The following is a 12,147-nucleotide window of genomic DNA, read 5'->3' as shown; positions in this document are numbered from 1 at the left end:
GCGGATGGTTCATATGTCCCGCGGGTGACTTGTGACATGCTTTTGGTTGACCCGCGGGTGTTACTTAAGGGAATTTGGGTCTTTTTAGTACCCTACCTCTATAAGTTCCCCCAGTCCAGTGTTTCTTCCGTGTGAAGTATTTTATGTGGGTGAAATTCTGGACTTAATGTGGATTTGGGGATTTTTGACTTTGCAAGTTGGTGAGAAATATCTTTTGTTGCTGTGGATAATCATGAAAAAAGGACAAGTTGACCACTCGCAGGCGCGTGTGCAGGTGATAGGACGCTATGACGGCTGTCATTGTACCCGACTGTACAACTTTTTCCCTTTTTCGAATTTCCCGCGTGACGTGGCGATCTGTTACAGGACAGTTTTTTTCTCTCCCCACTGTTCGCATCCCATCGCATTAATTGCGGTGAGTATAATTAGAGGGAGTTAACTTCTTTTTGAAGTTTTATCGCCTTTGAATTCTGAATACGAACTTGCTTTCCTTTTCTGAACCCTTTGATCTTTCTTTGATTCCTTTGAACTAATCCAAATATTTTCACCGAGTGTTTGCAATGGCGACTGCTCAATCTGAGATTGATGAGATAGAAGTCCACTGGGACCAAGAGGAGTATCAAAAGCTTATTACGACTTATGGTATTCCACCAGAATGGGGACCGGAATTCCCTTCTGCCGGCTCTATAGCCAGCTTTCCACCTCCTGGGAAGATGGCTCTGTACGCCGACTATTTTGACCACGAGAACTTTCGCCTTCCAATCACAAAGTTCTTTTTGCGGTTGGTTAAGGCGTTTGGGATTCACTTATCCCAACTTCACCCACGTGCTGTCATGCGAATTCGTCACTTCGAGTTCGTGTGTATGGCGCATGATCTAGTACCCCGGCTGGATCGATTCGCTGTATTTTACAAGATGGCTAACCGAAATGGGTGGTTTACGTGCCATAGCTTGCCTTATAGGATTATCGGCAATGTTACTGAAGACATTTCCAAGGAGTGGAAGAAAAAGTTCTTCTGGATTTCTGAGGACATGGTGCCCGAGACCATGGTCCGTTGTGCTCCCAATGACACTCTTACTGATGTTACCCCGGCCTCTCATGAGAAGCGTGATTGGTTTCGTCTGTTAACTGCTTCGCCATCTCCAATGCGGGCGCTTCCGGAAGAGGCCCTTGTATGGGCGGGTATGAGCCGCCTGTGGCCTTCTCCTTTCATGGAGCCTGTTTTTATTGAGCTAGACGGTTGTGAGTTTTACTATTTTATTCCTCTTTCTTTCTGTTCCTGAGTTTATATTGTTGACGTTTTTTGTTTGTTTTCAGCTTTTGGATCGATGCTGAACGCCTTAGACGATGGCAAAGGATGCGTGGGCAGGAATATCCTTGATGTGAAGGATACGCCTATCCTTGAAAGAACTGCCAAATATTTCCTGTTCCCGGTCAAAGTACGCGCTGAGCTGATTGCTCAGAGGCCATCTTCGAATCAGGTGCGTATATCCTGAACCCTCAGCCTCTTAACGCGCTGACCTCTGACGGGACAATCGTCATTCTAAGTGACGATTCCGCCCTCATTGAGGAGGAAAGCTCTGATGATTCTTCTGAGGTTTCATCTGTCTCTCATTTGCTGGCAGAACTTTACCAGAAGAGATCCTTCCGAGTATCTCAGGTAAGTGACGCAGGTACCAGTGCTGCGGATGCCGGGAAAGAGCCGAAAACGAAGAAACTTCGGACCCATCGTCCGAGGAAACCACTACTGCCCAACCTTGTGGAGCGTCTAGGGACGGTATCTGGTGAGTTTATATTTGTTAATTTTTACTATTCTTTGAAAATTTCCTCTGACTATAATTTTCTTATGCAGATCCGTCCATTGTTGAGCGTCCTGCTGTTGGAAAACTGTCGACTCCGACGCCAACTATTGAGAAAAGACTATCGCCTCCGCCGGAGAAGGAGGCAGATAGACCTGTTACCCCTCCTACTGAAACAACTGTGGAGGGGTCCAACGTTCAGCCGGCGACTACCGGGTCCCTGGATTACCTTTTTCAGGGTGGGGATGCCACCGGTTTTCCTCATGATAACCCTGAAGTTACTGCCGAAGGCTTCAGAGTTAATGAGTCTCCGACGCGACCTCCTCCTCAATATTATTCTGCTTCTTCTCCTTTACAATGGGCGAGGGAGATGACCTTTTATTTGGAGCTGCTGCCCATGAAGCTGGGGGAGGTTCTTCGCATGGTACTCAACAACAATCTTCCTCCACCCCTGTCCGTCTCGGAGCTTCCAGTTCCCAATATTTCGGGAACGTACAGTTGGGGGGAGATTATGACTTGTTTGTCCTGTCTTGGGATATTGTCAATGGGTCGCGGGTTTCAGATCCCAAGACCTGCATGAACTTTGTTGAGCATTTTATGCCGCCTACTGAAGTGGCATACCAACGGACCCGCTCCCGTCAAGAACTTCATACTGACCTATCTATTTCCTTGACTAACAGCTTAGCCTGTAGTCAGGAAATCTTACGGGAGTGGCGAACAATGGGCAGAAAGCTCGGTGTGGCTTCCGAGGCTATGAAAGTTGCGGAGAGGGAAGCCGAGGAGCACCGTAAAGCAGCAGGTGCAGCTAGGTGGAAACAGACTGATGCCGAAGCTGCACTCAAGAAGGAAAAAGAGCGAAATGCTGATGCTGCTAAGCGGTGGAAAGAGGCCTACGAGAAGCAGAACATTGTTCTGGAGGCCGCTCGAGCTGAGACTCAAAAGAAGAAGGACGAGTTGGCGAAGGCACAGGACGAGGTGTCTCATCAGAACGCCCGGATCCAAGAGCTCGAGGAGGCTTTAAGGTTACAAGGGGATCAAGCTGAATTGAAAGATAAGACTATTGTTGAAATGTAGTCTGCGTATGACTCCCTTTTGCAATCTCATACTGAAGCAGGCAACCGCGCCTCCGTCGAGTTGCAAGAACTTCGTGGTAGGGCGGAGCGTGCTGAGCAGGAAAGGTAATACTTCCTCAATCGTGGCCTTGACTCTGTAAGTTTTTCTCGTATACTCTTTATTTTTTTGTGTTGTTAATCCCGTGATGTTGACGAAAGCTCGTTCACAGGTCATCCGTCATATCAAGAGGAGTACGGAGCTTACCGATTGCTTCGTGAATTTGACGACTGCTTCGGAAGGTGTTTGCCGGGTGAAGGTCTTCAATGAAGGATTGGCGTTTGCCCAATCCGGACAACCTATTGAGAGCCACCCGCTTCATGGCCTTGACGCGAAGCAGGAGTTAGACATGCGGGTCCAAGAGTATGACGACCTTGTCTTTCCGCTGCAGAATATGCTTCCGGGGTTTGCATTGTCCGAGGATGGCGTGAAGCAATTGCAGGTCTTTATTGATGATGAGTCTGTTGATGATGAGTCTGATGATGACAAGTCTGAGGAAGCTTCCCACAATGCTCCGGAGGGTACTTCGGCTCCTAATCCGTAGGTAGATGTAGGAGTTAACTCTGTAATATTTTTGTAATCACCATTTTGAACATTAATGAAAAGAACTTTATGTGTTGATAATATCTTTGCGAAATGTCTTTTCTTTTGAATTTTGAACTTGTGTAAATTAGATAGTATCAGTGACATGGCGGAGAGATAATTTTTAAGCAGTGGCTGACAAGACGTGTAAAACGCTTATTTGACAGCCTGTAAATGCTTTTTCGAATCTCCCGCCTGACGTGTCAGTCATCCTGTGGTCCACTTTTTCTCTTTCTTCTGTCAATCAGACGGTCGCATTAATTGCGATGATAATAAATAGGCCTTGATGTCTTCCATCCATTATTATCGCTTACATATTTTCTCCTTTGCTTATATCAGAGAACTTTTGCTTTCTTGCTTTCGTTTTTATATTTTACACAGAATGGCTGCCCAGAAGAAAAATCCCCCCGCTATTAGTGAAGTCGGGTGTGACATTAAAGAAAAAGACTTCGAGGACGTCAGAAACGTGTACGGCTGCCCTCCGGCATGGGAAGCCGAATGTCCTGCGAAAGGGGCCATTGCGACGGCGCCGCCGTCGAAGAAGATGGCCGTATACCTAGACCACTTTACTACGGGTAACTTCCGGTTACCCGTGACGAAGTTTGTTCGGTCTGTACTAGAAAAGTATGGGCTCCACTTATCCCAAATTCACCCCTTCGGGATGCTGAGAATTCGGCACTTAGAATTCTGTTGCCAATCCCACGATTATGAACTATCTGTTAAAATGTTTTCCATTTTCTACAAGATGACATATCGTGACGGGTGGTACGGTTTTGCTAGCACCGGAAAAGGTCTGATCGGTTTCGAATGGATCCGGAGTATTCACGGGTGGAAATCCAAGTTCTTTTGGATTCGGGAAGATGTCATCCCTTTTGCTATGTCTCGACGGAAGCCGGAAGACGTGGCTCCCGAAATTCCTGTCATTGAATATGAGGGCCATAAGTGGTTTAGTACCTTGACCAAGACAACGACACCCATGCGTCCCATTCACAAGGGGCAATGGTACATGCCAGGATGAGTAGTTTATGGCTGTTTCCTACCTTGGAGCCTTACTATGGAAATTCTGATGGGAGTAAGTGTTTACTTTTAATATTCTGGGTTTCTGGTTTACTTTCTTTAACGTTCTTCGACTGCAGGTGAAGGTACGATCCTTTCCACTCTTGTGGATAAGATGGGAGGCAAGATGGTTCGCCGTCCTATTACTCAGCATGACATGCCGTTTTTGGAACGCACGCAGAGTAACTTTGTTTTTTCCACTACTCTCACTCCGGAGCCTCTTGTCTCCGAACTGCTGTTCGCACAAGGTGAGGAGTTTGTCACCAAGTGTGAAGGTATTTCCCAACCTCGACCTATAACCGCCGCTACTTTGAGCGGGGTGATAGTACTCCTCTCGTCTAGCGAAGAGTCATCACTCTGCGAGGAAGGGTTATCAATTGGTGCCGCTAACCCTTCGCCTCGACTGTAGGTTTGACTCGCAAGCAGGATTCAAAAACCACCGCCGACCCGACGACATGCGAGGAAGGTGGTACTCAATCCGTTGAGGGCGAACCTCAAGTTACAGAGGCGGGTGCTTCAAAGGCGGCTGGAAAGCGGAAAGCACAGGTTTCCGATGCCGCGCCCAAGAAGAAGAAAAAGAAGAAGGATAAGGTTGAAATACCGGACCTGGGGGCTTTTCTTCGAGAGCTTTCTCCCCAAGACGTTTCTAAAGGTAAGATTTGAACCTTTACGATTATACTTCAATTTGTCACTCCTTGGTGATTTAAGGAGTTTTTTATTTCAGGTTTGAAGGACTCACGTCGTCCGACTCCTCCAACCTCACCGTTAGACACTGTTCCAGATCCGATCGATTTGTTGGATAATTCTCCTAACAAGGAGAAAGAGGTTGGTGAATCCGATCGTCTCCCCACGTCCCCACCTCATCAAGAGCATTTCTTCCGGAATCAAGGTGGGGTTAGTGTTTTTCGCTATGGGAGGCAGGCTTCCTCATCTCAAGTGGAGGAGGATACTGCTCCATATAGACCTCGCTGGTCGTTGCGCCGGAATTCCGTTTTAAACGATGCGGACCTTTGCTAGCAATATCTCCACGAAAGTCTCCCTCCTGCAGAGAGGGAGCGACAACGTCGTCGCATCCGCCAGGAACTTCTAGAGTCCAACTCTTATCACATGGCGAACACTGTTTCCACCAATCAGGAGATACTTCATGATTGGTTGGCCATGAACAACGAGCTAGAAGAAACTGAGCACAAGCTGTTAGACGCTAAGAAAGAAGCTCTTAAAGCGTTAACAGATGCCCGGGATAGCCATCAGACTATGGAGGTGGCGAAAGCTGAACAACTTGCTGCTGAGGAAGCTAAGGCTGCTCTCCAAAAACAGCTGGATGACCAAGCTGAGCTGATAAAGACCCTTCAAGCTGACTCAGCGGCCAAGGACAAGCGCTTGTCCGACCTTAATGCTAAGAGTCGAGACCAAGCTTTGGAGTGTGCTGGACATAAGATGGATCTTATCCGGGCTCAGGCGGATAAGAAATGGCTTCTGTCAACAGCGATTCCCAAGGTACAAAGTCTTTTATTAACATAATTAGTTCGGGTGTGTATGTACTCACACATGTTTGTTTGACTTAACAGGTTATAACTGACATCCGGAACAGCAACGATCTTGGGAATTGCGTTGCGGTGCTCCTCCGTGCTTCCGAGCAGGCAGGCAGTCAGACGGGCTTTGAAGAGGGATATAAGTTTTGTTCTGAAGGCCGGGTTCCGGAGGAATACGTCTTGTCTGGCAAGAACACTACTTCTATCCTTCTTGAAAAAACCAAGGATTTCGATATTCCGAAGTTTTCTCTTTCCGGTCACATATCAGAGCTCGCAGATAAAGAGGATGCCATAGAAAAAATAAAGGAGCTATTGGACCTTGATGAGGAGGAAGAAGAGGAGGTTGATAATTCCGCGGAAGATGAGGATGTCACCCCGTAAATACATATGTCTTTCTTGTAAATATTTCTTTTGTTTGTAATCTCATTTGACCATTAATAAGAAGTCTTGTTTTCTTCCGGTACACCTTGTCTTATGTATCATAATATAAGTGTCTGTCCGGAACTTCGTTTTTTTCAATAAAAGATTACAATTTATCAAAATAACATGGAATTAACTGGACATTCTCTTTCTTATAATAAAAGAAATTACATAACTTGCCAGTCTATGTGGGCGCGCAGGCCGAAAATAAAAAAGCAAATGAAACTGCTACATATAGCATTTCTTTAACTGCGCTGTGTTCCATGTTCGAGGGATTTTGGTCCCATCCAACTTCTCCAACTTGTAGGCACCTTTGGGTAACACTTGTTTGATTTTATAAGGTCCTTCCCAAGTTGGGGCTAACTTGCCCGGAGGCTCCTGGCCGGAAGCCTCGTTATTGCGGAAGACAAAGTCTCCCGCATAGAACTTGCATTTTTGGACTCGCGAGTTGTAATATTTCTCAAGCTGTCTCTTATAATTGTGCTCGCGAATCAATGCTAGTTCTCTTCTTTCTTCCAAAAGGTCTAGATTCATCCTGAGATTCGTGATCGTTGTCATCAATCAACAGAACCCTCGCGAATGGAATCCCGATCCTTGCGGGGATCATGGCTTCGGTGCCATAGGTTAGGTTAAAGGGTGTCTCCAAATTACTAGAGTTCTTTTGAGTGCGGAAGGCCCAGAATACATGGGGTAGTTCATCCGCCCAACTCGTTCGTTTCGTCCCTAGCCTTGCCTTGATCCCTTCTTTCATAGTTTGGTTGGTCCTTTTGACCTGACCATTTGCTTGCAGATGAGCTACGGATGTAAAGGTTTGAATGACTTGAAGTTCTTTCAACCATGCTTGCAATCCGCTATCAGCAAATTGGGTCCCATTGTCACTTATCAATTCCTGCGGGAGACCAAACCGGAAAACGATGAATTCCCAAAGGAATTTTTTCACGCTTGAGGCTGTGATTGATGCAACCGGTTTAGCTTCTACCCATTTGGTGAAGTGATCAATGGCTACTATCAGGAATTTGACTCCTCTCGGGGCTTCTGGGAAAGGTCCCATAATATCAATAGCCCATTTTTGGAACGGCCAGGCAGATGTAACTGGAATCAGTTCATTCTTTGTACGCAGGGTGTTGGGGGGATGATGCTGGCATGAATCACACTTTCTGATTTCTTGTACGGCATCTAGGTGCATGCTGGGCTAATAATACCCTGCGTTCATAATCTTTGCAACTGTCATTCTTGGTCCCGCGTGTAACCCACAAATGCCTTCGTGAATTTCTCTGATCAAATAATTTGCATCTTATGCGTCTACACAACGTAATAACGGACCAAGAAATGATCTTCGGTATAAGATACCGTCAGTCAACTGGTAATTCAGAGCTTTGTGCTTAATCTTTCGAGCCTTAGCCTTTCCTGCTGGAAGTGCTCCGGAAGATAAGTACGCTTTGATGGGCGTCATCCATGATTCAACGCCGGTTTGAATTACCAGGACTTGATTTTGTGTGACGGATGGATGGTCTAGAACTTCCACACGAATATCTTTGGCAAAATGTTCAAAGTTCGTTGAAGCTAGCTTGCTAAGAGCGTCCACCGATTTGTTCTCACTTCTCTTAATGTGAACAATATTGAAAGAGGAAAATTGGCGAATCAAGACCCTTGCTTGTGACAAATAAGAAGCCATGACATCATTTTTGGCTTCATATGTTCCGTTTATTTATCCCGCGATTAGCATAGAACCCACCCGTGCTTCCAAATGTTTCACCCCAAGCTTTTTCGCTATCCGCAGACCAGCTAGGAAGGCTTCATATTCCGCCTCATTGTTTGCACTTTTGAAGTCCAATTTGATGGCATATGTGAATTCATGCCCCTCATGATAGACTAGCCTTAAGCCTGCACCTGACCCTTCGCTGCTTGAAGCTCCATCCGTGAACAATGACCAGACTTGTCCTTGTTCCGGAGGTGCTTGGGGTTGTTGTTAGATCAAACATTCTTGTTCTTTGTGCCTCGGGACTTCTGTGACGAAGTCCGCCAACACTTGCCCCTTGATTGCTGGTCTTGGCTTATACTCGATCGAGTATTCACCCAATTCGATGGCCCATTTTGTCAGTCGACCGGACAATTTAGGCTTACTCAACACGTTCTTGAGTTTGTATCCAGTTAATACATTGATGGAGTGACCCTGAAATTATCTGCGGAGCCGTCTGGCGGCATAAACCAGTGCCAACACCAACTTTTCCAACATTGAATATCTTGTTTCAGGGTCCAATAGTGTTCTACTGACGTAGTAGATTGGAGTTTGAATATTTTTCCTATCTGTCAATAAAACAGCCCCCACGGCAATGTCAGACGCCGACAAATACAATGTTAATGGTTCACCTGCGTGAGGAGCAGTTAACGTGGGTAGTTCCATTAAACACTTCTTGACTTCCTGGAATGCTTGTTCGGCTTCTGGAATCCATCTGAATTGTGCCTTTTTGAGGCAGTTCCTTAGTGTTGAGATGAACGGGTAAGATTTGGCAGCGTGGTTTGCCAGAAACCTGTTTAATGCTACTAATCTGCCGTTAAGTGTTTGAACTTGCTTGAGGGATGCGGGAGATGGCATACGGGCTATTGCTTGAACCTTGTCCGAGTTAGCCTTGAAACCCGTGCCCGTAACGATTACCCCGAGGAACTTTCCTTCCTCCATCCCGAAGGAACATTTTGCTGGATTTAGCTTCATATTGATACTTCTCAAAGTTTCAAAAGTTTCCTCTATGTCCCTCAACATTTGGTCTTCTTTGATGCTTTTTATCACTAAATCATCCATATAAACTTCGAGATTTTGACTTATCTGACCCTTGAAGGCCTGATTCATCAATCGTTGGTATGTGATGCCCGCATTCTTTAACCCGAAAGGCATCATTCTGTAACACAATGTTCCTTGGTCAGTGCGGAACGCTGTCTTGTCCTCATCACCAGCTGCCATATGAATCTGGTGATACCCTTTGTAAGCATCTAGGAAGCACTTGAATTTGAAAGGGGCCATAGCATCCACCTTTAAGTCGATCTCCGGAAGTGGGTAACAATCTTTTGGACATGTTTTGTTTAGATCTTTATAATCTATAGACATTCTCCACGTTCCGTTGCTTTTCGTAACGATTACTGGGTTTGCCACCCACGTTTGGTACTTAATTTCTCGTATAATCCCAACGTGAAGAAGATCTTGCACTTGCTCATTCATGGCCTTCGTTTGTTCCGGGCCCATCTTTCGTTTCTTTTGCACAATTGGGGTGATCAACGAATTTACCTTTAACTTGTGTTCCGAAATGCTCCGCGGGACACCGGTTATGTCCGCGAGCTGCCACGCGAAAATGTCAATGTTCTTGGTCAATAATTATTTTAAAAAGGTTCTCACTATCTCCGAGATAGCGGGTCCTATTGTAATTGTCTGGTCTGGAAACTTCTTATTCAAAACCCATTTCTCAGGTTCGGTCCTCTGAGCCTGTCTTGGGACCTTGCTTGGTCTTGAACTCTCGGTTGTAAAACAATGTCGGATTACATGAATTATCGCCACACCCGTGCGAGTTGAAACTCCTACTGCACCATGGGCCGTGGACGGATGGGCATTGAAGTCTCCGATCGCTTCTCGTCCCAAAATAATGTCATGCTTAGAAGTTGCTGGTAGGACCAAAAATTCAACTTCTTCTGTTCTTGAATGGGCTCCATCACTAAGTGTTACCGAGAATGATATCACCCCACGAGGGTGCATTATCTCTCCCCCGAAACCAGAAACAGGAGCATGAATTGGTTTTAATCTTTCTTTGTCTTCTTCGTCCAATTGTTCGAAACACTGTTCGTACATAATGTCAGACGTACTGCCCGTGTCAAAGAACACATATTGTGACCGGTAATGACCAAATTCGGCAGTAATTATCAGTGGGTTTTTATTACACGGGCCCCCTTTGATCCGAGGAAAGATCACGGGCTCGTTCTTCTATTCCTCATCTGAATAGTCTCTCCTTTTTCCTTTACCCGAATGTCTCCCCTGAATCATGTGGACATTCATATCTTTGACTTGCCTTTTAGCTGGGCCCTGGATGTCCTTTGCGGGGGGTTTGCCAGTCCCTGCTCGTACGCCCTTAACCAAATGTTCGAGTTTACCATTTTTAACAGTTGCTTCAATTTCATTTCTAAGGGCCACACATTCATTCGTGTTGTGCCCAATATCATTATGATATGAGCAGTGTTTCTTGTTATCAAGGAATGACTTGTGTGGTATTGGTTGAGGCTTCCGGAAAGTCAGATTCTCCGTGGTGAGAATTTCTGAGGGAGTCTTTGATAACTGGGTCCAGCTGTTAGAGGAACGAGCTGAAAAATTACGTTTACCCTTGTTGCCAATCAAGACCTTGCATCAAAGGGTTTAGATGTTTTCGCATTTGGCTGAAGTCTTGACCATATTGGTCCCTTAGCCTACATGTTCGGTCTCAGAGTTTGAAACTCAATCTTCGGTGATTGCTTTTGACTACTGGAACTTAGAGTTTTCTCAGTTCTTGCAAACAACTTTGATGCCTTCATGATTTCGTCCCATGACTCGGGCATTCCATCTCTTCCTATTAGAGTACGGATCAAGGCATCACTATGGACGTTCTTACAGAATGCTCCTCGCAGCATATCTTTGCTTACCCCTCCGATGTTAAGGCTCTCGTTAGTAAAACGAGTAATGAAGTCTTCAATAGACTCATTATTTCGCCTTGTAACATCTAGTATTTCCGAAGGATCACGAGTATGTTTATTTTGTTGACTAAAATGTTGAGAGAATTTTTCTACAAAGTCTTTCCAACTTGTAATCTTTCCACATGGAAATTTCTCAAACCACTCCCGCGCCGCCCCGGTGAATGTTAGTGCGAACATGTGACACCAATATGGAAGAGTCAAATCACTGACTCCTCCAACTGCTTCAAACCTTAATAGATGATCACTAGGATAAGTCCTTCCATTATATGTTCCAACGGATGTTGGAATCTTTTCATTAATCGGGAATGGAGCTGTCGCGATACTTGAAATAAAGTTTTATTTCTCTGCGAAAGATTCCGGGCGATATGGTTTGGAAAAATCATACTCAGCATTACTATGATACTACGCATGGCGGAAAACTGGACGTGGATAGCTAGTCCCACCGTACGAAGGGAGGCAACTATCTCTGATGTAGTAACTACCTTCCGGGTGATAAGTTGAGTCATATTCGTCCAGTTCATCCTCATAAGATGGTACCCGCATATCTATGCGAGGACGAGGACGTAACCTCCGGATCTCTCCTACGTTCTGTTCCGGTGGCAGACTATATTGGATGTGGCTTCCCCTTATGGGAGGAGAGATAGATCTCCTGGGAGGCTCATCCTACGTCAGGGTACGGCCATGGAAACGTCCATTCCGGACCCGACGTTCATATTCAGCTTTCAAACTATCTTGTTGAACACGAAGCCATTCGTCCGGAGACAAAAGTCCTTCGGTTCTGGAGCCATGACGGTGAGCTCTTCTCGGGTTAGAATCACCAGAATCTTCTTCCAAACCTAACTCCGACTGAGTTCGGTGGATTTCTCTTGTAACTCGTTCTAGATTCCTCAAGTTGAAACCTATTGGGGCTGTGCCATTCCCCAGGTCAGTAGTTGGTGTAA

General features: G+C 45.7%; 2 protein-coding genes across 2 annotated transcripts; both read right to left on the bottom strand.

Annotated features, from left to right (window-relative positions):
- Nucleotides 1-7,793: 7,793 nt before the first annotated feature.
- Nucleotides 7,794-8,174, bottom strand: LOC143621277 (uncharacterized). Its single transcript, XM_077092755.1, has one exon. The coding sequence runs from the start codon at nt 8,172-8,174 to the stop codon at nt 7,794-7,796; it is 381 nt and encodes a 126-aa protein (XP_076948870.1).
- Nucleotides 8,175-10,466: 2,292 nt separating this feature from the next.
- On the bottom strand, nt 10,467-11,749 carry LOC143621276 (uncharacterized). Its single transcript, XM_077092753.1, has 3 exons — nt 11,689-11,749; nt 10,947-11,517; nt 10,467-10,824 (listed from the first exon to the last, which is right to left on the bottom strand). Exons 1-3 carry the CDS (start codon nt 11,747-11,749, stop codon nt 10,467-10,469), a joined length of 990 nt encoding a protein of 329 aa, XP_076948868.1.
- Nucleotides 11,750-12,147: the final 398 nt, after the last annotated feature.

This window comes from Bidens hawaiensis, unplaced genomic scaffold, assembly GCF_021521415.1.
Source record: "Bidens hawaiensis isolate Kalapana, Puna unplaced genomic scaffold, B.hawaiensis_p1.1 tig00002825_1, whole genome shotgun sequence".
NCBI lineage: Eukaryota > Viridiplantae > Streptophyta > Magnoliopsida > Asterales > Asteraceae > Bidens > Bidens hawaiensis.
The sequence above is the reverse complement of the archived record's forward strand: the minus strand, read 5'-3'. Positions and strand labels throughout refer to the sequence as shown.